The following is a 24,839-nucleotide window of genomic DNA, read 5'->3' as shown; positions in this document are numbered from 1 at the left end:
GGGCAATCCAGTTCACTGTACTGGGGAATCCTCCACACTTCTTCCCAGCCGCTCCCTCTTCAGGCATCTTAGTTGGGGAATCACAGTCTGAGAAAAGGAAAAACGTTTATTTTTAGCAAACCCAAGGTCCCAAGTAGGGGCAGGGGCAGAATCCCCTCTTCCACCTGAGTGCCTAGGGCCATAGACTGCTGCTCTGGTTCAGGCTTGGGAGAAGGGGAGCCCCCAGTGGGGCAGGACAGTCACTTGTACTGAGGAGAGAGTGGGGGTACAAGTGGGGCAGCGCAGACACTTAGCATCTTGTTGATGTCCACCTGAGTTGACTTGTCCATCTCAGCCTTGAGGCAATCGCTGACCCCCAGGCTGGGCAAACCCCCAGGCTCCTTGCCAGCTTCCTCTCCCAGGGGAACCAGAGTGTAGGTGGGGGTCATGAACATATTGGGGCAGGGCAAAGTGAGGCCTGAGCCCAGCTCACCTGCCGTGGGCAGCAAGGCCTGCAGTTGCTCCACACCTGTCTCCTCGGGGACGAGGGCCAGCTCCGACTCAGGCTTCACCTCAGCCTCGGCCTCCCTGTCCCCCTCCCCTGCCTGGTTCAGCTCAGGGTTGCAATAGTTGATGTACTGGTACAGGGGCCGCAGGCGCTGGGCCTTTCCTGCAAGGACCCGGGGCAGGGCAGGGGCTGGAGTGCCAAGCTGTGCCATGTCAGGGGTCCAGCAGGCGGGGGATAAAGGGAAGGCCCGGGGAATGCCACTCACGCTCCAGTCCTAAGGTCTCTGAGGGCGCAGACACTGTGCTGGCCACCACAGGGAGCACTGGGGTTCCCACACTCTTGCGCTTCTTGGCTTTTTTGTGCTGTTTGGCAGACGGTGAGGGCTCACTCTGGCTACTCTCCCCCTCCTCCCTCTGCAGCGGCATCCCCTGTGGCAGCTCAGCTTCAGCCCTAGGATGGGCTTGGTGGCTAGGTCCTGGGAGGCTAGGGGACAAGAAGGCCTGAGGAGCCAGCCTCCAGCCTTGGCTCCTGTGCCCTGTCCTAGGGAATAGCCCTGTCTGCCTACCACCCCAGGCCCAGATTCTTGTCCCTTTCCTGGTCAGTGAGGCCCGGGGCTGGACAGGGGCCAAGAGCTCATGAGTTCAGTCCCTTACAAGGCTTTGAGACTCCCTCTCTGGATGTTCCCTACATCAGAGCTCTTGAGGGACAGAAGAGGGGAGGAGTGATGGTGGTGGCAGGGGATAAGCATGTACACTGCAGGAATGCCCGATTTAGGAATCCTACAGAATCCACCCCCATTCCACCTCCCCAGCCCTTCAGCTTCTTCCCTCTGAAAGCCCCCTCACTTGACTGGTTTCCTCTTCAGACCATGACTGGTCCTCACAATGGAGGCCATAGGCCTGGGGCCTCTCTCCTCTAGTGCCTGCACCTCTGGCTTGTGCCTCTCTTCCTCCAGCTTGAGTCTTTCCTCCTGGATCTTTGGCTCTGAGACTGGTCCTGTTGGACACTTGTCTTCACCCTGGGTTTGGCAGGCCTCATGGGCTGGCACCAGGCACTGATCTCCCATAACTGGACACTAGAGGTGACACATAGATAACTGGTCACTATGGCCAGGCAAAGGATACAGGGATCAGCCATTAGATACCAAATATGGATGAAGGGCACCAGCCCATGCCCCTCCCAGCCTGTGGAGCCTGTCCTGGCAGTTAGGGGGTCATTGCACAGAAGCTGGTCTCTGTGTTTGAAGTGTTTGAAGGCCAGACAGCCTAATGGTCACCTCAGAATTCTGCGCATGGCCACCAGGCACCTCCGTAAGCTGTGACTGCCCCAAGGCTGTTCCCTCTTGGGCCCCTGGCCGCTTCTCAGCCCCTGCTGAGGCCATGGCTGCGGAGGATCAGCGCATCCTCGACGGTTGCTTGGGGGACGTGGGGGGTGGGAGGTGGAGGGCGGACCCTAGACTGGTAGACCGTGAGCTGACCCCGGAGAAGGGCCGGGTTGCGAAGGGCAACTGGCAGCCGGTCTGGCCCCACCCTCAGCTGGAACTACAAGCCCCAGAAGGCTTTGCGCCAGGGGGCATTGGCCCCTGACCTCAGGGACGGAAACCATTGTTACCTGGCAACAGCAAAGAGGTCGGGTGGCGGCAGTGGGTGGTGAAACTGCTTGGGTGAGTCCCCTGCCCGGGTGAGGAGCTGCCAACGGGGCAGGGAAGTGGGCTGAGAGCGGAGGTGGCGAGCGCAGGCCAGGGTCGGGAGGCGGGGCGAGGGCCGGGAACGCAGGCAGGGCGGCACAGCTAGGGTCAGGGCCTGGGTCCAGGGAGGAGGTACTGGGTTGAGGAAGGGGGTTCGGGCCGGAGATGCATAGCCCGGCAGGCCTCGGTGCACTGTTGCAGAAGGACGACGGCGGCATGTGCGAGGGTCCGTCCCGCATCTCGGGGCCCATCCCCCCAGACCCTACGCTCTGTCCTGACTACTACCGGCGGCCGGCCTCGGGTGAGTTGTGGGGTGCCTCACCCTGGCGAAGCCAGAGCAAGGGTCGGGCCCAGCTCCACCACTGAACTCCGCGCTCCGCCCTGTCTCTTCTCTCAGCCCAAGGGGGCCTTGAGGGAAACGCGCTGAAGTTGGGCCTGCTGACTCCGGACCCCGACCTAGACGCCACCCCTCCCCGCGGCCCCCGCATCGGTCCCGGAGCCCGAGAAATCCTGGCGCGTGGCCGGCGCGGCGTGGGTGGCGTGCTGCTGCAGCTCGGGGGTATCTCCCTAGGCCCAGGGGCCTCTCCCAAGAGTAAGTTCTGGACAGGAGGGACGAGGCGAGTCTGAAGTCAAAGCTGAGATCAAAAGCAGCTGCTTCTCCTTCCCTGAGGAAGGCTCAGGCTTTACCTCTCTGAGTGTTAGTTTCCCCAACTATAAAAGTCCTCTCCTCTTCCTCGCAGGAGAGGACTAGATGAGGTATCCCCCAGAAAACCCATAGCTCAGCTTCATGAATTCATGCATCAATGAAAGGTTGTTTGTTGAGTGTCTACTGTGTGCCAGGCCCTATAGGTGCTAGGAAAACAAGGTTGGAGAAGAGCATCATCGAATCAAGATGAGAGACAATAAACAAGTGAAGTGGTGAATATGATATGCAAGATGATTAATGGTATACTTCGCAATAAAAAATGTAGAAAATCATCAGGAATAGAAGATAATTACTGTGTGAGGAAGGGAACAAGATGACGAGGTGGACTTAGATGGAGATGTCAGGGAGATCTTTCTGTGGGAGGCAGGGTGTGGGCCTGTGTGTTCACTGTTGTGAGTTGGATTGCATGGGCTGTATGTAGGGCAGAGCCTGGCAACATCTTTTCCCCAGGGAAGGACCCTAAAGACCATGAGAAGGAGAACCTGAGGCGGATCAGGGAGATCCAGAGGCGCTTCCGTGAGCAGGAGCACAGCCGGGAGCAGGACCAGTCCAGGCCCCTGAAGGCTCTGTGGCGCTCACCCAAGTATGACAAAGTGGAGTCCCATGTCAAGGCCCAGCTGCAGGTACCTGCCTCAGGCAGCCAGAAGTATTGCCCATGTTTTTGGCAATTGTACTCTGATCTGAGTTATGAGGAGGAAGGAAAACCGCAGGGAACTAAGGTAACAGGAGACTAAGAGATAGCTGGTTCTGCTGCAGAGTGGGGCTGGGGGCTTTCTCAGAAGTGATGATGGCTGGGTGATTCTGAGGGGCAAGTAGGAATTAGGCCAGGGGAGGATGGAGGAGAACATTCTATAGAGATGGAACCTCACGGATAGAAGTCCTAAGACCAGAGGGAGTATGGGCAGTGGGGATGCTGTTTTCAATTCACTGTGAGGGAAGAAGAGCGTGAGGTTAGGCCAAGAAGCCACCTGTACCCACATCATAAAGGGCCACATAATCCACTTCTTACGTTTATTTCTGAGGACAATGGGAAGGGCAGGGGCAGGGGTATGTATGGTGGTAGGATTCTGTCTTGGGTAGATAGTGGCACCACTTCTCTATCCACGGGTCTGAGACGGAGAGGCAGGATTGAGAGAAAAGACAATAAGGTCATATGTGGATGTGTTGAATCAGAAGTATTTGTGGGACTCGCACGGAGTGGGAATGTGTCCAGCAAGCAGATGGAGAATCAGGTGTGGATGTCAGGAGTGAGACCCAGGAGTTATTGAGGATCTGGCTGAGGACGATGAGACCAGGGAAGTGACCCTGGATTTGAGGGCTTGGAGACCAGTTGTTGGTGACCTTGGTGGGGACAGAGCCAGAAATCTTGGCTAGGAAGTAAAGAAAAAAAGAAATGGTGGCTGAAGCCAGGACTGAGATAGAAGGAGGGGTATTTGTTTTCTTAAAGATGTGAGAAACACACATGTTTAAATGCTGATGAGGAGAAGTGCTCCTTCAAGATGAAGGAGGCCAGGCCCAGAGGACTGGTGATAGAGAAAGATCCTGAAAGGCAGGAGGGCCAGAGGCTTGGTCTTATGGCTTGAGACCCTGACCTCAGCCTGACTGATCCCTCTGCTATGCCTTGGCCTACAGGAGCCCGGCCCTGCCTCTGGGACAGAGCCTGCCCACTTCCTGCGGGCACATTCCCGTTGCGGCCCTGGGTTCCCACCACCCCGTGTCCCCAGTCCCCAGCTAATCACACCAGGTCCCAATGCTAAGGTGAGAGGATATGTGAGGGCTGGGAGGTAGGGCAGGGATCCTGGGGAGGTTCAGGGGCACAACACAGTGCTGTCTACTTCATCATGCTTGCCATGTCCTGCAGGGCCCAGGCCCAAGTGTGGACTTCATTACCCACAATGCTCGCACTGCCAAGAGGGCCCCCCGGCGGCATTCTCGCTTGCTGCAAGTCCTGGCACAGGTGCTGGAGCAGCAACGGCAGGCCCAGGAGCACTACAACGCCACACAGAAGGGTCACGTGCCCCATTAGTAGGTCCTACTGCCCAACACCCAGGGTAAGGGACGCTTATGGTGGGTGGGAGCCAACATCTGCCCTGGGATCATCAATCCTGAGTCTGTTGCATCGCAGCTTGTTGGAGCGCAGGGATCTGTGGCGGCAGGAGGCTGAGGCCCGTCAGCACAGCCAGCCGGACCCGGCCATGCCCCCTGGCCACACTTGCATGCCTGAGAACCAGCGGCTGGAGACACTGAGCAATCTGCTCCAGAGTGAGTATGTGGCCAAAGGAAGCTGGCTGGGGAACCCACTGGGGACCAGGCACCCCTGCCCAGCACTTACTGTTCCTGGGGCCCCTGTAGGCCAGAGCCAGCTGCTGCGTGAGCTGGTGCTGCTGCCTGCTGGGGCAGATTCACTGAGAGCCCAGAGCCATCGTGCTGAGCTGGACCGGAAGCTGGTACAGGTAGAGGAGGCCATCAAGATCTTTTCCCGCCCCAAGGTCTTTGTGAAGATGGATGCCTGAGCCCTTTTATGGGGATAGAGTCAGGGGTCTCACTGAGGATTGCTACATGGTTGTAAAGGGCAGGACTGGGCCCCATCATAGAGTGGAGTTCGAAGACAGGAGCAGTGGGATGGGCAGTATCCCCAGAGCACTCTTCCCAGTCACTGGTGGCTGTGGAAGGGCCATCCCAGCCTCTTAACCCCTTTGTCAAAATTAAACCTTTTGTACACAGTGGGGTTTGTTTCCATAAGAGCTTTTCTTACCCTAGAAATGCCAAGCCTGGTGTCCCTCCTGCTGCTTGACTACAGGAAGGTTTCTCTGCTGCCCTTATCACTCCTCCACTCCTGCCTCATGTCCAGGCCAGAAGGCAAGATTGTGGGATCAAGGAGGAGGCTAGGGCTGGGAAACAGAAGGACCATAACTGCATTTGTAGAAAACCTTTAATGTTCCCCAGACTGAGAGGGCCCCATGAGCAAGCTAAAAAACCCCACTGGGGAAGTCCCTGCCATGTCCCAGCTGCCTGGAAGGGCAAGGGGCTGCATCTTTGCCTGTCAGAGGCTGAAGCCACTACCACCTCCTTGAATGCTACTCCCCCAGCCAGAGCTGGCCTGCTCCTGATCATCCAGGGAGGGCAGAGAGCTGCGGGCATCAGGAAGTAGGCGGCTTGGGCGCAGGTCCCAGCATGGAGGCCCCTGAGACAGCCCGTTGGAACAGGGAGGCTCGCGGTTCTCAATGATCAGATCACTGCTGTCATCGTCGCTATCAGGCTCAGCAGGCCCAGGCCCAGCAGAAGGAGGCCCTGTCAGACACCCAGATGCTCCACGCACCACATTATTGCGCTGATTAGCTGGCTTGACAGTGACAATGAGGTTGTGGCTGTTCGCGACCATCATGTCCGTCACTTGGTCCAAGGTCTTCCCAGCTACCTCAATGCCATTGACCTCGAGGATCTCATCACTGACTGCCAGCAGCCCTGTACTCTCAGCCAGGCCCCCTCGTACCAGGCGGGAGATGAAGATGCCTGGAACCCGTTCCAGGCCCTGGGGAGCTACGCGCACACTCATGCCATCTCGGATGTAGAAACCCAGGGGGCAGTCGGAACCATGCTTATGCAGCCGCACCCGTCGGTGGGTCTCAGGCAGTAGGTCCACATCTATGACTGAAGAAACCTGGCGGAAATCTTGTGGCAGGCTGATTAGCAGGGGTGGCCGCGTGCGCAGGGGTGCCACTGGCCGAAGTAGGAGCCCTTTCTTGCGCCGCTGCAGAGAGTTGGAGGCAAAGGCCAGGCCACTGGAATCAGCTTCTGCTGCAGGAGAGGGGGACGCTGAGATCAGAGACCCTGCTTTCCCATTTGGGCCCTTTTCCATCAGGCCAAGGCCTGAGGAAGGGGGCACTATAGCTATTTCCTGCCATTTGGAGGTCAGGCCAAGGGCAGGGACTGCAGAGGGTGAAGCCTGGGCACACTGGGCATGGACTAACCCTTGTAGACTTGCCCTGTCACCCTACCCCACAGAGGCTGCCCACTGTACCCCATCCTCCTCACCCCGCTTCTGCACTAGCAGGCGCAGCGGCGGGGGCCCACTGGCCAGGGCCCGGTGCAGGCTGTCGTCGTTGGTGAGGGGCAGTAGGTTGCCGTGAGCATCCGTATAGCCAAGCAGCACGTCCAGGCCCGGGATCTGGTGTACCGCACGCAGCAACCGAGAGAACTCTTGGAAGCCGCTCACCGAAGCGCGGGGCAGCGCGAAGCGTCGGAACTCGGCATCAAACTGGAGGCCGGGGTGGGGGGGGGCGGGGAGGGGTTAGGGTGGAGTCCGTGCCCTTTCTCACCACAGTTCCGAAGGTGGCAGGGGTGAGAAAGACAGGGGGGGGCTTCACAACAGCTGCAGCCTTGCACCCAGTACAAGGGACGCTGTCCAAGGTCTTCTCCCCGCCCTCCAGGTACCCAGGCCACAGAGGGACTCTTGAGGCCGGCAGTAGAAGGAAGGAGGATGGATGGGGGAAAGCGAGAAGAAAAGCCAGAGAATGGGACGTGGAGGATGGAGGAGAGCAAAAGGTGGTGGGGACCAAGGAGCCAGGAAGGGGAGAATGAGGGAATTGGAAGCGCCTAGGGCCGAGGCCGGAGCCGGGGCTGGAGGGGCCCTTACTTTGCTCTTCACCTCGACGATGCTGTCGGGACTGCGTGCCGGAGTCTTCTGCGGCCTGGCCATGGCGGGGCCAGGCGGGCCGGGGATGATGCCCCAGGCGGACCGCCGAGGCGCAGGTGCACAGCCCGGCCGGCCCGCGCCGCCCCGCCCCTGGCGGTAGCACTTGCCCCGCCCTCCTGTCCGGACCGTGACGTCAAGGGGGCAGCGACGGGGAGTTGAACGCGGAGTCCACGTTTCCTAGGAAACGGAGATAAGGGTGGGAGAATCTTTGCGTCCTCTTACGTCATTACGCTACGGTCCCCGCGTCCCGGGAATCTGGGGGAGGGGCTTGGCCGATCCGAGGGGAGAGAGGGAAGTAATTGTTGAATGCCGTGTACTTTTTAAAAAAATTTATCATGTTAATCTTTTTAAAAATTAATTAATTTTTTTGGGCTGTGTTGGGTCTTCGTTGCTGGGCGCGGGTTTTCTCTAGTTGCCGCAAGCGGGGGCTACTCTTTCGTCGCAGTGGGCAGGCTTCCCATTGCGGTGGCTTCTCTTGTTGTGGAGCACGGGTTCTAGACGTGCGGGCTTCAGTGGTTGTGGCACGCGGGCTCAGTAGTTGTGGCTCACGGGCTCTAGAGCGCAGGCTCAGTAGTTGTGGCGCACAGGCTTAGTTGCTCAGCGGCATGTAGGATCCCGGACCAGGGTTCGAACCCGTGTCCCCTGCATTGGCAGGCGGATTCTTAACCACTGCGCCACCAGGGAAGCGTGAATGCTATGTACTGTTATTTCTACTGGCCTAACAAGACTGCGCATTTTGTAGATGAGGAAACTGAGTCACAACAAATCATTGCTGAACTCCTTGGGGTCACAGGCGTTGAAGTGGCTTTGAGCCACCCACTCGGACCACCCTTGGCTGCAGCCTCAGGCCCCAGATCCCCCCCACTCCATCGGAGCCAGCCCTTGGCCCCTTCCTGCCCAGTGCCACAGCAGTCTTGAAGAACGGCGCAAACGCCCGGCCGCTGCTTGGGAGAGATGCTCGGGGAAGAGTAAGCAGGACAGCATACAGTTGAACCAACACGGGTCTGCAGACAAGTTCCCGAATAGGAGGCGCTCGTGCGCACGCGCGGGCACGCTCATGGGCGGGACCTCGACCTCAGGTCCCGCCCAGTCGCCCTACGTTTCCTCTTCCGAGGAGGGGCGGGGCCGCGGCGCCCGCGGAAAACGCGGGCCAGAGGTGCTCGGCTGGCTACCGCGGCGGGCATGGCAGGCTTGGGGAGTCTGGTCCTGCGGCCTTGGATTCGAGAGCTGGTTCTAGGGTCAGAGGCACTCTCAAGCCCGCGGGCGGGGCAGCTGCTCAAGGTGAGTCCCCACCCGCTTCTCAGGGCCTGGAGACCAGTGCTGAGCCCCGGGCGGTGGGTTTGACGCAGGTCGTCGTCGTCAGGTACTGCAGGAGGCCGAGGCCCCGGGCCCGTCCCGCGCTCCTGACACGTCTGAAGGGGCCACGCTACTTGTGTCCGACGGGACCCACAGTATCCGATGCTTGGTGACGCGGGAGGCTCTGAACGCCTCGGACTGGTGAGAGGAGGCTCCGCGGAGCCTGGGAAGATTGGAATCCGGTGGGAGAGCACGAGCCTTGAGCCCGAAGTGGGCGGGTTTCAGGCGGGCGGGTCCCAGGCGGGCGGGGCAGTGTTCAGGCAAGCGCGTTAGTGAGGATCGCGCTCGCTGCAGGGAGGAGAAGGAGTTCGGCTTTCGAGGGGCAGAAGGCCGGCTGCTGCTACTGCAGAACTGCGGGGTCCGCGTCCAAGTCGCCGAGGGAGGCACGGTGAGTGGTGAGGCTGGCTTGGGTGGGTTACTGGGCCCGACTTCCTGACAACTCCTGAGACCCGGTCCCTGAACTCACTCCTCCAGCCCGCGGAGTTCTACCTCCAGGTGGACCGCTTCAGCCTGCTGCCCACGGAGCAGCCCCGGGAACGGGTGACTGGTTGGTAAGTGGTGCCTCCACCCTCCAGCTGTACTCCCCACCCAAGCCTGGCTGGCGTTGGCGTAGGCCTTGGGCTCCTAGTTGTATTGACTGCCTACTACTTCTCTTTCCCAGCAACCAGGACCCGGATGTGCGGAAAAAGCTCTATGACTGCTTGGAGTGAGTTTGGTGTTGGGCTCTTGGGTCAGGTGTGGTTCGGTCAGGGAATGGCAAATCTGTGTTATCAGATAGGCTTCAGGATTTTTCCTCAGGCTTGTCCTCTCTGTTTCTCTAGGGAGCACCTTTCAGAGTCCACCTCCCCCAGTGCAGGTACTTACAGGGGTTGGCCAGTTGCCCTAACTCCCTGTAGAGTGATCTCTCCAGCCATCATCCCCCTGCTTCCTTAATAAGCCCTTCTCCCCCCCACTCCCGTTCCTCTTCTTTGAGCTTCAGCCCATCCCCCGGTCCTCTGTCCCTAGGCCTTTCACTGTCCCAACTTCTGGATGAGGTAGAGGAGGACCAGGAGCATCGGGGGGCGCTAGTGAGCCTGGCTGAGAGCTGTCTGATGCTGGCAGGCCCTTGCACAGCAACCCCCCTCACCCGCTGGGCAACCTCACGCTGCAGAGCCACGGTCAGTCTGGGGCTTCTCTTGGGACATGTCGGAGTGGGGAGTTGGGCAAGGGCCAAACTGAATGTTCTCATCCTACAGGGAGAAGCTGTGTACTCTGTCCCCAGCCTATGGCTGCACATCTCTGAGAATGACCAGCAAATCCTGAGCTCTCTGGGCCCAGGTCAGAGGGCACAGGGTAAGGAGGACTGGAGAGGTCAAGAGGGGAGTGCCTGCGTGCCCAGTGCCCTCCGTGCTGATAAGCCTCCCCTGACCGCCAGGCCCTGAGCTACCCCCACCACACCCAGCTCTACAGGACCTATCGCTGACTCTCATCTCCTCTCCTCCTTCCTCACCCAGTTCCTCAGGTAAGCTGGTGTTCAGGCCCCATGTTCTTGGTGCTGTCTATCATTTAGATGCCTGGGCTACACAGGATGCTGTGAAAGGGTGCACAGCTGGGTGGGGGGGTGAACACAGTTCCTGCAGGCCTATGTTCACAGGTCATTCAGCTAGTCTGAGCTGAGAGGTCTGTGCCCATGGTGAGTCCGCCTCCTCCTCAGGAACCCCTGCCCTACCCAGCCACATGCTGTCAGAGGAAAGTGGTGCCAGTATCAGCCTTCTGCCTGCCTTGCCCTTGGCTGCTCCAGACCCAGCGCAGAAGGCCAGCTCCCAGCCCCTGTCAGCCATCTGCTCAGCCCATGGCCCCCTGCCCCCCAGTTCCCCACACCTCAGCCATGTACCCAACTCCCCACCCCTGAGCTGCACCCCAAGTCTGTCACCCCTTAGCCATGTCCCCAGTCTACACCAGGCCCATGTAACCATGACCCAGAGACCTAGTCTGGAGTTCAAGGAGCTAGGGTTACCCCCCAAGACCGGGCAGCACTCTCCAAGGACAAGAACCACCAAGGGAGCCCTGGAGTCCAGCTCTGTCTGGGTGAGCATAGCACCCCTTACAACTGGAGGGTAGAATGGGGCTGGGCTGGGGGTAGCCTTGGATGAGGTTAGGGGCCTTTTTGGTCCCTCTCCAGACACCATACCCCCCCCTTCAGGACCCCCGAAAGAGGCATCGTGACGGTTCTGCCTTCCAATATGAGTACGAGCCACCCTGCCCCTCCCTGTGTGCCCAGGTCCAAGCTGCCAGGTGAGTGCCTGGGGGTGCCCCCAGTCTCTTGGTTACCTGTCCCAGTCTCCATTGGCCTACAACCATGGTTCTCTTCCCAGGCTCCCTCCCCAGCTTGTGGCCTGGGCCTTGCACTTTCTGATGGAGCCACAGCCGGAGGCTGAACTAACCCAGGTGTGAGGGGTCATGTGAGCACGTGGGAGGATGCGTGCACAGGTCCGTGCCTGGGGGTGGATAAACAAACAGGGCTCCACGCCAGCTTCCTTTAAGTTTTTTAATAAAATAATCTCATGCGGCAGGAAAGGAGAAGGTCAGGGGTTGGGGCCGCTGCCTCTTTGGTCTGTGGCTGGGGATGATGGGCTCCGCTCAGGGCCCGAGGGCTCTGTAGACTGTGGGGGTAGAGGCTCGGCTCCGAGGCCAGATCCTGCACAGGGAGAGGGGAAGAGAGAAAGGGTCAGGACTGTCGACTGAGCAGTCCTGCCGCCCACCCAACTGGCTCCAGCCCCCTTTACCTATGCTTGGAGATGGAGGTGTCTCAAGCTTTGGCCTGCGCTTGAGGACAGGGGAGCGCTGCAGCCGCAGGGGCCGTTCTGAGGGATACAGAAAGACTTGGGGAGGGTTGCTAAGGGCTTGCTGCCTGTCCTCGACCCCCACGCACACTTGCCTTCAGAGCCTCCCCCTTCCCCGGCATCCTCCCACCCCTGGCAGAGGTTGCTCTTGTGGAGGTAGAGCCAGGGCTAGTAGGAAGGGCTTCGCAGACCCTTGCTCCTGGCGTCTGGCTCCCTGATTTCTCAACCCCTCACGCCACTGGTGGCCCCCTCCGAGGACCAGAGCCTCGAAGGGAGCCCACCCTCCCCCATCTCCTGCACTCAAGCACACATGGAGGTGTCTCCCCTCACCAACAGGGGCCTGGAGCTGGTCCTCATGCATAGACACTGCTCGTCGCCCCGCCAAGAGAGGCCTCGGCCTCAGCTGGCCATCTGGGGGAGGCCAGGGTATCAGGGTATGGTCCCAACAGCTGCCCCCGCTCCAGCCCTTGCCTCCCACCTTCAGGGTCCCCAGAGGAGCTGAGTTCCCAGCAGGGACTCCTCCAGGTCCTAGCCCAGTATTGGGTGGGGGCTAGGGTACCTGCTTACCTTCATTCCTGGAGCCTAAGCAGGAATCCTCTGGGAGGCCCAGGCTGTCTGGGGAGGGGCTGGCTCTTCGGGGGCTTGGGCTGGGACAAGGGGAGGGGGGGCCTGGACCATCCTGTTGACCCCAACCACGGCCCCTGAGCTCTGCATTCAGCTGCTGCCCTAGTGTCTTCCAGGTGGCAGACTCGGGCCCCTGGCCCCCTGGATCAGGTCTGCATGAAGGGTCTGCAGGGAGAAAGGTGTCAGCCGAGACCTGGGCCAGGCGTCGGAGGTGAACCTGACCAATGGTCTGATCCCCTCCAGCCTGTCCCTGCATGACCCCCAACATACACAGTGGCCCTCACTCACCAGCAGACACAGAGTGGGTGCGGGACTTGATCGAGATGGGAGGGGCCTCTGTGGAACTGTCCATAATGTCACCTGCAAAGGCGGGGCTGGGGGCTTAGGCTTAGTGAGGGGAAGAAAAACATGGCTATTCCCACTCTTCTGCCAGGGAGAGCAAACCCCTTGGGGACTATCTATCTATCTCCTCCTCCCCAAAAATGTACTGCCATAGCCCAGGGTCCCACTTACCATCTGAGCCAGCCTTCTTGATCTCTCCATCTTTGCTCTGTAGGAAATAGGGAAGTCAAGCTTGATCCTGTCCCACCCTCATGCTAGCCTTGTCCTTTTATTCATTCTTGTTATAACTGCCACTAAATGCCCACCGTGGGCTGGGCAAGAACATGGCAAACCCAGTCCTGGTCCTCTTGGAGCTCAGTCTGTGATGGTGGACAGTTAACACACACAAGCATATGCAAGCACAGACACACACAGTAATTTCTTAATTCTGTGATTCACTTTCTATACCTTAATGTTTCTAAATTCAAGCTGAGTTTCACTTCATTTGTGTTTCTTATTTTCCTGAAGTTATTAAAGGGATAGTCCGTAGGGTGGTGGTTCTCCTTAGGAACTGTGATCAGAGAGTGGCATCAGCAGGGTGGCCATGGAAGAGAGTCAAGGAAGGCCCACAGGGAAATACAGGGATGGATGAAGAGGGACCTGGTGTAGCCCATGGGTGGGGATGAGAGGCTGGAAGTGGGGCAGGGAGGAGTTCCAGACAGAGGAACCTGTGTAGAGGCTCTGAGATGAACCGGGGTTGAGAGCAGTGAGGTGAAAGCAGTGACCAGGGCTGAGACCCCACTGGGCCTTGAGGCAGGATTAGGAGTCAGGGCAATGTCTTGAGAGGAAGCCCCTGGAGGATTTGCTATTTCAAATGCAGATGGCAAAGCCAGATTTCTGTTAGATCTGCAGAGAAAGGACCATCCGCTTCAAGGAGGAGGTATCAGTGGCCTGGGTCAGGGTAGAAGCCAAGAGAGAAGAAAGGTTGACTCTGATGACTTTTGTGGGGAGGGAAAGAATCGACAGACCTGGCTGTGTGTCATGAGTCTCCTCCTGGTCACATAAATCACCCACATAAAACGAGCTACGTGTCACCTGCCTCCTGACTTCCCACGTGTGTCCCTTCCCAGCTCACTTGCTTCCTCTTGCCTTCGGCACTCCCGCTGCCTCTGCTCATGCCGATCCTCTGCAGCATCACTTGTACTCGCTGTTCAAAGGTTGGGGCCAGCTCTGTGTCTCCCCGCTCCAGGGGCTGCTGCTGGGAACAGAGATACCCGAGTGGGGAGAGAGCCCACGGCCCTCACTGTTCCTGCAGAGCCTTCGCTCCCTGTCACCAGGCCTTACCTTGTCAGGTCTGGCACCCAATGTTGTCTCCTCCTCCTCAGCAGGTAGCAGTATCATGGAGTAGGCCTTGCTTTCCCGAGTGTATCGAGGCCGACTCCTGCGGGTGGGGTCGGGGCTGCTGGTGCCCCCCTCAGCCCCACCAGCCTCCTCACCACGGCCAGGACGGGCTGGTGGCCGAAGCAAGTCCCCAAGTGTGGTTTTTCGAGAGCGGGGAGCTGCCCCAGGGCTGGTCTCTAGATCAGGCCGTGACCCACGTGTTGAACGAGGCTTCTTGAAGGCAAAGAGAGTGCCCAGCTTCTTTCGAAGTGTACGGGGGACAGGGGTGGTACCCCCCTCGGCTGCCGGGTCCTCCTCGGGGGTCCAGCTGTGGGGACAGCCAGCAGTAAGTGGGAAGGCCCATGGAGCATTCTACCCTCTCCCACCCCTTGCAATTGCCCCTTACTCACAGGCGATCCTGATGGATCAGCCTTTTGGAGAAGAATTCCTCCACGCCCTCGTCCACACGGGCACTGAGCCCATTCCCTTCCTGCGGCAGGGCCGGGGGCACCTGAGGAACACCACAGGGTTAAGGCTCTGGGCTGAGTGCAACTGTGACTGCTCTCCACCTTCCTTGTCCAACGGCAGGCTCTGGGCAACTCCAGGACTTGGGAGCTGCAGTGACCCTATAGGGCTGCTGACACAAGCTCTCCCACTGCCCAGATGGTGGGCAGAGATGCTGGTTTCACGTACCCCCCTCGCCTGCAGTTGGCCCTGGACATACCCAGTTCACGCCCATGCTTGTCCCACAGAGTATCCTAAACACCCTGAACCACCTGGTCACCAGCGGGCTAGAGCCCACGCACCCGCTGGGTCACACGTTCCCACTTGCCACCCCCTCTGCTCCAAACAGTTCCCTGCAGTACCTTCCACCCCACCCCACCCAGCCTGCTGCCGGCTCAGCGGCGCCTGCTGCTGCGTCAGACCCTCTGGGGGGCCTCAAGCCGGCTCCTCCCCGCCTCTGGCCCCGTGCCCACTGCCCGCGCCAGTACCCAGCCCACACATACACCCGCACTGGACGTGCAGTAAACGCAGGACTGTCCCCACAGGCAGGGGCCCAGCATCTTTCATTAACCCCGGGGGGAGGGAGGGTAAGACAGACACCCCCTCTCGCACATCTACCGATGCAGCGGCCAACCTGAGGCAGAGTCTTACACCCAAGCGCTCCCTCAACGAAATCCACACACTCTCCACACACTCGTGACCCCGCATGAGCATGGGGTGGGGGCGTTGGCCAGGAAGAAGCCAGAACTCGGCAGTATGACCAGGTGGTCTTGGCACCCACCTCCCTGCAGGCCATCACCCATAAGGTGCGAACGGGCCACTCGCGACCCCCAATTCCACGAGCTCTGGAGTGGGGGTAGGGCGCTCACCTGGGGGCCCCCCGGCGGCGGGCGGTGGTGGTGCTGGCGCCGTGGCCGCGGCCGGGCCCGGGTCGGATGGCGCAGGGGCTGCCCGGCGGGTGGCAAGTCCATGCGAGGCAACGGGCCGGCCGGGGGCCCAGGGGCGGCGGGGCTCGGAGAGCCACGAGCGGATGGCCCCGCCTGCGGCTCTGCATCTTCCCCCGGAGCCGCCAGCTCGGGCTCCGGCTCTGGTTCCTCAGCAGCACCTGACGGGAGAGCACCACAAGAGCACCGAGCGCCAAGCCCAGGGAGGTGGCAGCGGCGGCGCTAGGGCGGCGGGGGACCCGCCCAGGGCGCGGGGAGGGGCCCAGCTACGCTGCCCGCTCCCCCGCCGCCGCTGTCCGTGGTGCTGAGCGCGGTCCCGAGCGGCGCGCGGCGCCGCCAAGCATGCGCATCCTGGCAGTAGGGAAGGGGTGAGGGGGGCGGGGAGGTAACGAGGTGAGAGGAGACTGTGTCGGGGCCCTGGTCTGCTCAGGTCCCACCCTGTGCTAACTGACCACAGCGGACCCCAACTTTGCACGTTGCACGGGGGTCCTGGCCAAGCCCACTCAAGGGTCAGGGAGTTCCCGGGACAGGGGTGAATGTATGTGTCTAGGTGTCCAGGTCTAATGGAACTTCAGCCCAACCTGAGTAGCTCTCTTCCCCCGGGCCCTGACTTACTGTGAGTGGAGGGGACCAGGTGAAGACAGCGGTTGGATTCAGGCCACTTCTGTGGAGGACTGTCATCCTGGTGGGGAAGACACAAACTCAGCCTGGGGTGGCTGGGAGCTGCCTCCCCTCCTTCCACACTCCAGAACAAGATGGGAAGATCTAGGGTTCTAGGCCCAGAGTTCTAGGACCACCTACCTTCTGCTCCTCTTCATTCTCCTTTTCCTTCTCCTCAGGGAAGAAAAGACCTTCCAATTCCCCAGGCCCAGGGGGGCTGGGCTCGCCTCCATCTAGTGCCCGTATGACAGGGGGCATTGCCTCTGTTGCCTGTTGAGCCAGACTCTCCACCTGCAATACCAGGCACCCCAAAGATGGACAGGCAGGGCCTCAGCCATAGTCATATCAGTGCAAAGGGAACCCTGAAATACCCCTGGGCTATCTAACCCCAGAAGACATTACAGAACCCCTGCAAGGCAGTGGCCACGTCACTGTGTGTGTGTGTGTGTGTGTGTGTGTGTGTGTGTGTGTATGTGTGTGTATGCATGTGTGTGTATGTATGTATGTATGTCTGTATGTGTGTGTGTGTATGTGTGTGTGTGTAAGCACACAGTTCCTGCTCACCAGCCGATCCCGGGCTGCACTCAGACCCGCCACAGCCTGAGCCACAATGCTCTCTGCCAAGGTCCCTGTGACTGACAGGCGCATGTCCCTGACGGCAACAGAGGGCAAGGGTTAGTGTGCTGTCTCTACCCAGCCCAGCCCAGCCCTATCCAGCCTACCTGAGCCTCGTGAAGGCATCTTGCAGCAGGTACTCTGGGAGCAGCTCTGGGAGACCCCTTGAGCCTCCCAGGACCCCCTCTAGCTGCTCCCTCCACCTGGGTCCCTGCAGCATCTGTGGGCAGAGGCTCCTTGTGGTGTCCAGTGTGGTCTGAGTGAAGTCCTGGGCAAAGGTCAGAGCACAGTGAGGGTGTGGCTGGGGCCCAGACCAATTGGCTTGAGGCTCCAACCCTCACAGAACATTGACTCAGGGGATATCACAGGCAAGCCTATGGATGGGGGTCAAGCCTGAATATGGAGGTGGGGCTGGGGCAAGGGCACTATCTCACCTGAATGTCCCGGCGGCAGACCTCGCCCACCTGTCCCAGGAGGCCCTCCAGCTTCTGCCGCAGCTGCCATTGGTGGCTTGGGGAGCTCCCAGCCTCATGTAGAATGGGGAGAATCTGGAGGCCAAGGAGAAAAGGAGTTGCAAATTGACACCTAAGAGGGGAAGGGTCCTCGTAGTGGGAGGGGGTGCTCACACTGAGAGAGAAGTTGGCATTTTGGATGGCCTCCTCGGCCTGGTGCACAGCAGCTTCACCCTGGGGCCCAGCCCCACAGCCCAGCAACTCCACGTGCTCCTGCACCGACTGACACAGTTCATTCACTTCCTGGAGGGCAAGAGGAATCAGTCTCAGCCTGGTCCCCTCCCCATCCCCTGACTGCCTCCTTCCCAAGGTCTCCAACAGGGTGAGTGAGGTCCTGAAACCGAGACCATCAGGACAGCCACTTAGGGACCCTATCTGTTCAAGGAGGGAAAGCAATGTCTCCTTTAGTTCATTGTAGGGACTTTATATATACTTCCTAAGTGTCCAGAATAGGAAGGAAAAGAGCTGTTAGTCATGTCGGTGTTTTAGAAGCTCAGTCTGTTCATCATCCAGCTAGAGGACAGATTGAGGGATGAAGAGAAATGGGAGTGAGGAGCCATGGAGGAAGGACCAGGGGGAGAAAAGGATAGTTGGGGTGGGAGTAAAGAGTGGTGTGTTTGAGAGAATCGGTCAAGAGGCAGAACCAAGGAGGTCTGTGGGGGCTTCGGTGTGGCCAAGAGAGACATGGACTGAAGCTCTGTCCACAGCACTTGGTGGGTGTGGGCACCAGCAAGATTGGGCTCCAGGGTAGAGAGAAGAGAGATATGTGGGAGATGATGAGATCACCTGAAGACATAGAATGTGAAGCCCCTGCAGGATGTCTGGGTCATGATGCCTGGGCTCTGGAGCTTGGGAGAGAAGTGGGAATTGGGAATGGACGGATGGGGAACATCTCACCAAGACAAGGTACTGGAGGGAGATGAAGCCAGAAAAAGGGTCACTGGGTTTGGCCACAACAAAGGTCAGTGGAGAGGGAAGGGAAGCCCCGTGAATGGGAAGTCACAGGTGGGGCTACAGTTGGGGGTGCAGAGAAATGACTGAAGATTTTTAAATACCTCCTGTCTTTAACAGGGGAGCCTATTTAAATGCTTTAAGGGAATTCCCTGCAGTCCAGTGGTTAGGACTCCACACTTCCACTGCAGCAGGCCCGGGGTCAATCCCTGGTCTGGGAACTAAGATCCCACAAGCTGTGCAGAGCAGCCAGAAAATAAAAAAATAAAAATAAAAATAAAAATAAAAGGTTTGTAGGAAATACACACCGTAAAGTATTTGCATAGGTGACAGGGCATATTGCTAGCAACATACTCTTAAATAGCTCAGGACAAAAAAAGTTCTGTGTGCTAGTCTTGTAATTTTTCTGTAAGTTTAAAATTAGTTCAAAATTAAAAGAAAGGAAAAAAATGCTTTAAAAAAGCAACTAAGAATGTTATTTGGGGGAACTATTTCAAGAGCCTTTGGCTCCTCTGCAGATCAAGGAAAGGGACTTGTCTGGGACAGTAGGATTCAGGCACCATGGCCCCAGGAAGGTCAGAGCCTCAGACTTACGGAGGCTCTCAGCTGCCACAGCTCTCCCCATCCCCTACCTTCGGTGTGCTCAGCGTCGAGAGAGGGGATTCTGACCTGTTCGGAGGGGTCTGACCCCAGACCTAGTGGCTTCGAGCGGGAGGTGCAGTCAGTAGAAGCATGGTCTGCGCGGTTGTTCCGCAGGAGACAGGCTTGGATCTGGGCACAAGAGATACTGAGAAGTGGTGGGGGGTGGGGCCAAGGCACAGAGGAGGGCTGGGAACAGAGGGAACCCCCACCTGGTACACGGCACGTGCTGTCAGTTCAGGGCGGCTGCGCTGCGCCTGGGCCACATCGTTCAGTGGCAGAGGCATGGCCTTCAGGCTGCGGTTCTGCTCCAGGGCCTGTGCCACGTCCAGCAGGCCCACAGCAGACGTGTGGTTCCGGTCCCAGACCACAGACCTGGGCCGGGCCAGGGTTCAGTCGGGGGCGGAGCTCTGCAAGGCCCCACCCAACCCCGCTTGCCTTTCCATTCGTCTGGAGCACCCCTGCGCTCCACTTGCTCCGCTTCGTTCAGCTCTGCCCCTTAGCCCAGTAAGCCCCTCCATACACGCCCTCCTCCCCCATTGGTCCCACCCCTCTGACCCCGCCCACCGGAGCCTCGTGTTGACCCGAAGCGCCTTGGCCAGCATCTTGGCGCCGGTGTCCCCCATGGCGTTGCCGCTGATATCCAGGGCTGTCAGGTTAGGATTGGCGCCCAGGGCCCGGAGCAGGACGCTGGCGCCCAGTTTCAGTCGCGACTCAGCCACGGACAGGGACTGCAGGGGCTGGGGTTAAGAGAAAGCCATTTGTGGTTGGAGTCAGGGGTCAGCAAGCAAGGCAGGTCAAGGAGTAGGAGGGGTCACAGGGGTCCATTGCCTGAGGATCCCGCATGGTTCCGCGAACTCACACAGTCGTCATCCTGCATGAGCTGAACAATCCGGTGCAGGACGTCGTCCAGGGTCTCCCTGTGGGCAGGGGCAGCGGTTGGCGGGAGACCCGGGTGGTGGGGTGCTGTTGGGAGGCCCAGGAGTGAGATGGGGGCTCACTTGCACCGGACGTTGAAGTTCCTTCCAAGCGCCACGTGTCGCAGGGACCGACTCCTCCCGATGGCCAGCACCAGAGTCACCATGTCTGAGCCGAAGCCTGGGGGTGGCTCAGGTCAGGCACAAGGCGAGGCTGCGGGAGTGGGAGGGGTGGGAATTTGGTGGATGGTGGGAGGATGGGTTTCTGGGCGGCCTCACCATTATCCGCCAGATCCAGGGAGCTCACTGCGCCAGCGTCGCACACTAAGTCTTGAATCACCTGAGCGCCGGCGGAGCGCAGCTGAAGGTGGAAGGTGGAACGCGCTCAGGCCAACAGGCCACAGGTGGGGAGGATCAGGCCAGCAACGGCCCAGCGCTTCCGCCTCGCAGCCCCAGCCCCACAGCCGACGTGTGGGTCCACTGCCCGCTCTCATCTCCGGGCCGGGCGCTCACCTCACAAGCGCTGAGGTCCAGGTGCAGGTCGTCCATGTGCGTGTTGAGCGCAAGGCCTTCCAAAAGCGCCCTGGGAGGGAATGTCACAGGGGGTGGCGGGAGCTGGGAACAGGGGCCCTAGAGCGCGAATAGCAAGAAGGAAGGGCCAGGATGCCAGGAGGGTCATGGGTGCGATACGAGCGGGGTGAGGTGCTGGAGGCCAGGCCTGGGTGGTGGCCGCACAGACGGGGGCCTGGCCGTGGGCAGGGACACTGACCTGAGCGCGTCCGGCGGCAGCTTGCAGCCCGCCAGGCACAGGTGCCGAAGCGTCGCGGCGCGGCTGAGGAAGAGCTGCAGCGCGTCAGGCGCAGCCCTGGACTTCCTGGGGCGGGGGAGCGGGAGCAGTGGGCTTCCTGGCGCGGGGAGGCGGCTCCCGGCAGAGTCCCACCCCCGCCCCGCCCCGCCCCCCTTACGTGCGGGAGAACACGTTCCTCGAAGCGTCGAGGTGGGTGAGGCTGGCGCAGCAGCCGCGGGACAGCGAGGCGAAGAGCTGCGGGAGGAGCGTGTGGGCTACACTGGCCGGGGGACTGAGCCCCTTCCCGCCCTGCCCTCCAGTCGACCCTTGGGCCTTAGGCCCGGCCAGCCCGACAAATCATCCCCCCCACTGACCACCCCCTCACAGTGTCCAGGGCGGTGTCAGTGCCTGCGAGATTCAGGAACGTCAGAACATTAGGACGGCTCAGGAAACTATAGAGGCCCTGGTGGGAGGATGGAGATGGGAGGGAGTGAGTCAGGGATCACCCCACCAAAAGCTTCCTGACACTCCACTGCCGGCGGCGCCCCCAATCACCGCCCTAAGGATGGCCACTCACCCCATTGTCCTCCGAGGCCCCCAGTGCCCCGGGATTCCCGGAAAGGTCCAAGTGGGTTAGGGCAGAGTCAAAGGCTGCATTGGAAGCCAGCGCCCGGCCCAGAGCCCTCATTCCTGGTGGTGGAGGAGGGGGCTCACAATCAGGCTGCCCCACCTCCCAGCTCCACCTCCCCCAGCCATCCTCAGCCAGCCTACCTCGCGGCGTCAACCCAGTCTGCGCGAGGGTGAGTCTCCTCAGGGCTCCAGGATGATGCTCTAGGTGTCTGCTGAGTGCAGCCACGCCTGGGGGACGGGGGCAGCCATGTGGGTCTCACCTCCTCCAGCGCCAGCCCCCGGGGGTTTCCCAGGCTCAGCTGTACCTCGGTCATCCAGCACGTTCCCCGCCAGGCTGAGCTCCCGCAACCCGGAACTCGTGTGCCCTGCCAGGGCCTGGGCCAGTCGCCGGACAAAGTCTCTGGGGACCAGACCCCAGGTGTGAGGCTCTGACCCTGGATTCCCAACTCCTCCCCAGGCCACTAGTCTCTCCATCCCAAGCCCCCAGACTCCCCTCCCCAATCCCTACCCTGTCCCCCCTACCCCCTCAGGCCACAGGTCTCCAGCACCAGCTCCTCCAGGTGGGATGACTGACTCATCATGTGCAGAATCTGTTCCAAGACCTCAAGGCTCTGAGAACCAGAAGGTGGGGGGCGCTCAGTGGGCTGCACCCTGGCCCCCCGGCCATGCCGCCCCCCCACCCCCCGCCACCACCCCTATGCTCTCACCAGCTTCATGTCCACGCAGGAGAGGCACCGGAACCACAGGTTGTAAGACAGGGCGGCCACACTCAAGGCCAGGTCCCTGGATGGAAGAAAGGGCAGGGGCAGAGCTCAGGGCCCTCCAGCCAGATCCTAGGCCTAGCATCCCCCCTCCATGGAGAGGCTAAGGCCCAGGAATGTGGGTCATGGGATCTTCCTCTCTTCACAGACCTTGCAGGCCACTCACCGACTTCCCAGATGGCTGAAGTCGCCTAGGCTGAAATGGCGGCAGCCCTGACGATGGTAGATGGTGTCCACATCCTGGGTGGGAAGAAAGTACCTCCAACTTACTTGGGACACAAGGCATAGGGAGGGATTCAAAGCACACGGGGGATCAGATGTCTCCAGAGCCCCCAGAGAGGGCCCTACTCTCACCCACTGAATCTCCTCTCGGAAAGGGAAGCCATTGTAGTCACACAGAGCCTCATATGTCTCCGAAAAGCCACCTGTGTTGGTGCCAGGTGTGTGATGGGGCAGGGGTGGGGGAAAGAGAGAGACAAAAGGTCAGAGATGGAGGAAGATCAGCCCGAAGCTGGGTAGTGGCTGTGCCTTGAGTGGCTCTGTTCAGTTTGTGAGATCTCCAAATCCAGGGGTCAGGATGCAGGAGGGGGTAGGCTGGAAGCCCTGTGCGGCCCCACCTTGGCCCTTACCACAGGGGCTGCTGGGCGAGGTGGCCTCTGAGGGGCTGCTTCTCTCCAGCCGAGCCAGCATGGAGGGGGGCGTGGGCCTCCGGAATAGCTTCCTGAGGAGGGACATGGAGAAGGGGGCAAGGGACTTCTAGGCCCTGGGAGTGAGGTCACCCACTGTGCCATCCAGAGCACCCCTCGCTGCCCTCCTTCACCCCCAGCCCCCTCAGTTGCTGGGCCTCACCCAAGGGTTGAGCAAGGGAAGACCTTCCTGATGGCAGCAGCGATGTGCTGGGCCAGCTGTTCCAGGGCAGCCACACCAGGAAATTCCAGGACCAGTTCAGGCAGGGACTCCAGCTCAAAGATGACCTAGGGTGGGTGGGTGGGGCAGGGGCTGGGCTCCAAGTGTGGGGCAGGTTGGAGGGAGGGGAAGACCAGACTGCAGGCCCTGGTGGGGCACTAGGGGTCTCACCTGAGGGGGTGTCTCCTGCAGCGCCATGGCCTGGACCTCCAGGTAGCTGAACGTGCAGTCCACCTGCAGAGCGCCTGGGTCAGCCTGGACCAAGGCCCAAGCCCCACCCTCTTGGGAGCCCAGTCCTTTGTGCAGCCTGGATCTCAGAGCTGGACCTGACTACACTCCAGTCCTGCCTGCTGCCGGGAGCCCAGTGCTGTTGGAAGGGCAGAGCCCGCAAGGACACCACCACAGATGCAGCCCTCATCAAGGAAGTTGCTCGAGGGCAAGGGGTGGCAGCTGGGCCCTGGGACTCACCCTCAGGGGAAGGCAGGTGTGGAGCAGGTAGGCTCTCCATCGGAGCAGTGCCTGAGGGGAGAGAGTGTCTGACACCCTGGGCAGGGCAAGAGCCTCTTTCTGTCGGGGCCCCAGTGGCCCTCCCAGCCTCTGCCCCCGCCATACCAGGACATGACCTTGCTCAGCACCCTCCCGCTCTGGCAGCCAGGTTTTCAGCAGCAGCTCTGCCTCCTTGGGCCACAGGAACCTGGTGATCTCGCCTGTGGAAGGGCAGCCTGCTGGGCAACTGGTCCTCCCATGGAGGTCAATTCATGCTCACGGTCTGTACCGGGCTAGGGGGCCTGGGCTCATCTGTGGGCCAGCGAGGAAGGAGTGGAGTGGATTTGGGCCGCCAAGCCCTCCCGAGGAGCAGAGGGAACCGCTTGCCCGGTGCCACGAGGTGCTGGGTGGGCCTCTGCTTTCTGGGGCTGCTCTGCTTCCTCCCAGCCAAGAAGGCGACAAGGGCCAGCGCTTACCTCGCAGCTCGCAGGATATGCCGTCGGGGGTCTGGGCCATGCGGCCGGCCCGGCGGCCGGGTGGCCCAAGGAGCTCCGAAGAGAAACGGTAGCGGCGGGCGAGCACAGGAAGCCTGGGGCCTCGGCGCGCGCTGCAGCCACCTGCTCCTCCTGCAGCGGAAGGTAAGCGCCGCTTCCTGCCAGGCCGCCCCCGGCCCGGCTCCTCCCTGCCCGGCCTCCGCGGGCTGGGAGAAGTCGCGCGGGTACGACGGTGTAGGAGGGGGGGGAGATCCCAGCTGCCCGCCCGCGCCTTCGCTCAGGAGCTACTCCGTTAGGGCAGACCTGGGGAGGGAAGGGAGAGGTGTGGCCGGGAGGGTCTCGCGTATCGCGTGCCTCTTTCGGTTCCTACCCCACTACTTCCACCCCGCGCCATATCCCCGCCGCGAGCACCAGGGGGCACTGCCCGCTCGGGGATCTCTGCGGCCCGCCTCGGTCCGTCCCCTCCAAAGCCCAGCGGGGAAGGTGGACAGCACGCAGGACGCAAGGGGCGTCTGTTCAGAAAGGAGCATCGGATCTCTCCTAAACCTGGAGAACCCTATCTGTTGCTTCTAACCTGGAGTCCCTCACCCCATCGGAGAGTCACAAACTGTTGACAGGGTGGAAAAAACACCAGATGGGCCCCCACGCCCTTCTCTGTGGCAGAGGTTCCTTAGCTTTCATCAAGCTCAAGCTGGGTCAGGGCCAGAAGATGGGGGTGTACCATCAGGGGGCAGCCAGCCCCAAGGGCTGCAGGGAGGGGTGGAGTGACTCATGAGCAAAGGCAATGTATGTGGGGGGGTCCTCTCATGTCTGCATTCTCCCTGAGCTGGAGAGAGTTTGGGGAGGGGGGGAACCACTAGGAGAGAGGCCTAGGAGGCCATCAGGTCATGGGATGCATGATACCCTATAAAAGATCAGGGACCTAGGGACTTCTCTGGTGGTGCAGTGGTTAAG

General features: G+C 60.4%; 5 protein-coding genes across 16 annotated transcripts; 2 read left to right on the top strand and 3 right to left on the bottom strand.

Annotated features, from left to right (window-relative positions):
- Positions 1 to 239: 239 nt before the first annotated feature.
- C19H16orf86 (chromosome 19 C16orf86 homolog) lies at positions 240 to 1,868 on the bottom strand. The gene is made up of 4 exons (XM_059905821.1): positions 1,764 to 1,868; positions 1,333 to 1,562; positions 753 to 1,000; positions 240 to 649 (listed from the first exon to the last, which is right to left on the bottom strand). The coding sequence occupies exons 1-4, from the start codon at positions 1,866 to 1,868 to the stop codon at positions 240 to 242; spliced, it is 993 nt and encodes a 330-aa protein (XP_059761804.1).
- Positions 1,869 to 2,084: 216 nt separating this feature from the next.
- On the top strand, positions 2,085 to 5,606 carry ENKD1 (enkurin domain containing 1). Of its 3 annotated transcripts, none has more exons than XM_059906089.1 (8): positions 2,085 to 2,150; positions 2,376 to 2,475; positions 2,572 to 2,766; positions 3,331 to 3,503; positions 4,513 to 4,638; positions 4,742 to 4,905; positions 5,006 to 5,142; positions 5,233 to 5,606. In XM_059906089.1, exons 2-8 carry the CDS (start codon positions 2,391 to 2,393, stop codon positions 5,391 to 5,393), a joined length of 1,041 nt encoding a protein of 346 aa, XP_059762072.1. In that variant the 5' UTR covers positions 2,085 to 2,150; positions 2,376 to 2,390; the 3' UTR covers positions 5,394 to 5,606. The 3 variants fall into 3 exon arrangements, with proteins under 3 accessions (XP_059762072.1, XP_059762073.1, XP_059762071.1); XM_059906090.1 differs by having other exon boundaries at positions 2,105 to 2,150; positions 2,356 to 2,475; XM_059906088.1 differs by lacking the exon at positions 2,085 to 2,150 and having other exon boundaries at positions 2,159 to 2,475.
- A 195-nt stretch (positions 5,607 to 5,801) lies between these two features.
- PARD6A (par-6 family cell polarity regulator alpha) lies at positions 5,802 to 7,655 on the bottom strand. Of its 2 annotated transcripts, none has more exons than XM_059906091.1 (3): positions 7,517 to 7,655; positions 6,916 to 7,138; positions 5,802 to 6,678 (listed from the first exon to the last, which is right to left on the bottom strand). In XM_059906091.1, exons 1-3 carry the CDS (start codon positions 7,577 to 7,579, stop codon positions 5,924 to 5,926), a joined length of 1,041 nt encoding a protein of 346 aa, XP_059762074.1. In that variant the 5' UTR covers positions 7,580 to 7,655; the 3' UTR covers positions 5,802 to 5,923. The 2 variants fall into 2 exon arrangements, with proteins under 2 accessions (XP_059762074.1, XP_059762075.1); XM_059906092.1 differs by having other exon boundaries at positions 5,802 to 6,675.
- Positions 7,656 to 8,638: 983 nt separating this feature from the next.
- Positions 8,639 to 12,362, top strand: ACD (ACD shelterin complex subunit and telomerase recruitment factor). 3 transcript variants are annotated; one of them, XM_059906085.1, is made up of 13 exons: positions 8,664 to 8,857; positions 8,940 to 9,073; positions 9,227 to 9,320; positions 9,407 to 9,483; positions 9,594 to 9,638; positions 9,754 to 9,788; positions 9,938 to 10,089; positions 10,168 to 10,264; positions 10,347 to 10,433; positions 10,626 to 10,999; positions 11,115 to 11,206; positions 11,287 to 11,401; positions 12,091 to 12,362. In XM_059906085.1, the coding sequence occupies exons 1-12, from the start codon at positions 8,759 to 8,761 to the stop codon at positions 11,363 to 11,365; spliced, it is 1,365 nt and encodes a 454-aa protein (XP_059762068.1). In that variant the 5' UTR covers positions 8,664 to 8,758; the 3' UTR covers positions 11,366 to 11,401; positions 12,091 to 12,362. The 3 variants fall into 3 exon arrangements, with proteins under 3 accessions (XP_059762070.1, XP_059762068.1, XP_059762069.1); XM_059906087.1 differs by lacking the exon at positions 12,091 to 12,362 and having other exon boundaries at positions 8,639 to 8,857; positions 11,287 to 11,488; XM_059906086.1 differs by lacking the exon at positions 12,091 to 12,362 and having other exon boundaries at positions 10,168 to 10,249; positions 11,287 to 11,488.
- CARMIL2 (capping protein regulator and myosin 1 linker 2) lies at positions 11,478 to 24,246 on the bottom strand. 7 transcript variants are annotated; one of them, XM_059906081.1, is made up of 38 exons: positions 23,868 to 24,246; positions 23,518 to 23,612; positions 23,374 to 23,424; positions 23,077 to 23,139; positions 22,849 to 22,973; positions 22,629 to 22,720; positions 22,354 to 22,424; positions 22,166 to 22,239; positions 21,946 to 22,021; positions 21,761 to 21,849; positions 21,544 to 21,638; positions 21,380 to 21,466; positions 21,186 to 21,298; positions 20,994 to 21,071; positions 20,787 to 20,863; positions 20,591 to 20,695; positions 20,335 to 20,404; positions 20,101 to 20,182; positions 19,906 to 20,002; positions 19,767 to 19,824; positions 19,472 to 19,644; positions 19,117 to 19,279; positions 18,935 to 19,036; positions 17,429 to 17,557; positions 17,237 to 17,350; positions 16,910 to 17,070; positions 16,752 to 16,839; positions 16,329 to 16,478; positions 16,143 to 16,209; positions 15,453 to 15,688; positions 14,490 to 14,590; positions 14,044 to 14,407; positions 13,835 to 13,957; positions 12,892 to 12,928; positions 12,667 to 12,738; positions 12,322 to 12,543; positions 11,698 to 11,775; positions 11,478 to 11,609 (listed from the first exon to the last, which is right to left on the bottom strand). In XM_059906081.1, exons 1-38 carry the CDS (start codon positions 23,905 to 23,907, stop codon positions 11,497 to 11,499), a joined length of 4,131 nt encoding a protein of 1,376 aa, XP_059762064.1. In that variant the 5' UTR covers positions 23,908 to 24,246; the 3' UTR covers positions 11,478 to 11,496. The 7 variants fall into 7 exon arrangements, with proteins under 7 accessions (XP_059762064.1, XP_059762065.1, XP_059762060.1 ...); XM_059906082.1 differs by lacking the exon at positions 17,429 to 17,557 and adding an exon at positions 12,085 to 12,165; XM_059906077.1 differs by adding an exon at positions 12,085 to 12,165 and having other exon boundaries at positions 21,186 to 21,466; positions 22,166 to 22,424; positions 23,374 to 23,612.
- Positions 24,247 to 24,839: the final 593 nt, after the last annotated feature.

Source organism: Balaenoptera ricei, chromosome 19 (assembly GCF_028023285.1).
Source record: "Balaenoptera ricei isolate mBalRic1 chromosome 19, mBalRic1.hap2, whole genome shotgun sequence".
In the NCBI taxonomy this organism is placed as follows: domain Eukaryota; kingdom Metazoa; phylum Chordata; class Mammalia; order Artiodactyla; family Balaenopteridae; genus Balaenoptera; species Balaenoptera ricei.
Note: the sequence above shows the minus strand (reverse complement) of the source record. Positions and strands in the feature narration are given on the sequence as shown.

What these genes read in the sequence shown, in the direction of transcription:
- ACD (XM_059906085.1), top strand. Translation starts at nt 8,759, where the DNA reads ATGGCAGGCTTGGGGAGTCTGGTCCTGCGGCCTTGGATTCGAGAGCTG. An exon ending in GGGCGGGGCAGCTGCTCAAG is followed by an intron (nt 8,858 to 8,939) that starts GTGAGTCCCCAC and finishes CGTCGTCGTCAG; the next exon opens with GTACTGCAGGAGGCCGAGGC. An exon ending in GTCCACCTCCCCCAGTGCAG is followed by an intron (nt 9,789 to 9,937) that starts GTACTTACAGGG and finishes CTCTGTCCCTAG; the next exon opens with GCCTTTCACTGTCCCAACTT.
- ENKD1 (XM_059906088.1), top strand. Translation starts at nt 2,340, where the DNA reads ATGCATAGCCCGGCAGGCCTCGGTGCACTGTTGCAGAAGGACGACGGC. An exon ending in ATGTCAAGGCCCAGCTGCAG is followed by an intron (nt 3,504 to 4,512) that starts GTACCTGCCTCA and finishes CTTGGCCTACAG; the next exon opens with GAGCCCGGCCCTGCCTCTGG. An exon ending in ACTGAGCAATCTGCTCCAGA is followed by an intron (nt 5,143 to 5,232) that starts GTGAGTATGTGG and finishes GGGCCCCTGTAG; the next exon opens with GCCAGAGCCAGCTGCTGCGT.
- PARD6A (XM_059906091.1), bottom strand. Translation starts at nt 7,579, where the DNA reads ATGGCCAGGCCGCAGAAGACTCCGGCACGCAGTCCCGACAGCATCGTC. An exon ending in TCGTCGAGGTGAAGAGCAAA is followed by an intron (nt 7,139 to 7,516) that starts GTAAGGGCCCCT and finishes CCCGGCCTCCAG; the next exon opens with TTTGATGCCGAGTTCCGACG. An exon ending in CCTGCTAGTGCAGAAGCGGG is followed by an intron (nt 6,679 to 6,915) that starts GTGAGGAGGATG and finishes CCTCTCCTGCAG; the next exon opens with CAGAAGCTGATTCCAGTGGC.
- C19H16orf86 (XM_059905821.1), bottom strand. Translation starts at nt 1,868, where the DNA reads ATGGCCTCAGCAGGGGCTGAGAAGCGGCCAGGGGCCCAAGAGGGAACA. An exon ending in GCCATGCGCAGAATTCTGAG is followed by an intron (nt 1,563 to 1,763) that starts GTGACCATTAGG and finishes TGTCACCTCTAG; the next exon opens with TGTCCAGTTATGGGAGATCA. An exon ending in CTGAAGAGGAAACCAGTCAA is followed by an intron (nt 1,001 to 1,332) that starts GTGAGGGGGCTT and finishes CCAAGGCTGGAG; the next exon opens with GCTGGCTCCTCAGGCCTTCT.
- CARMIL2 (XM_059906077.1), bottom strand. Translation starts at nt 23,907, where the DNA reads ATGGCCCAGACCCCCGACGGCATATCCTGCGAGCTGCGAG. An exon ending in CCTGCGTGGACATGAAGCTG is followed by an intron (nt 21,850 to 21,945) that starts GTGAGAGCATAG and finishes TCTGGTTCTCAG; the next exon opens with AGCCTTGAGGTCTTGGAACA. An exon ending in CTGACACCGCCCTGGACACT is followed by an intron (nt 20,864 to 20,993) that starts GTGAGGGGGTGG and finishes CTCCTCCCGCAG; the next exon opens with CTCTTCGCCTCGCTGTCCCG.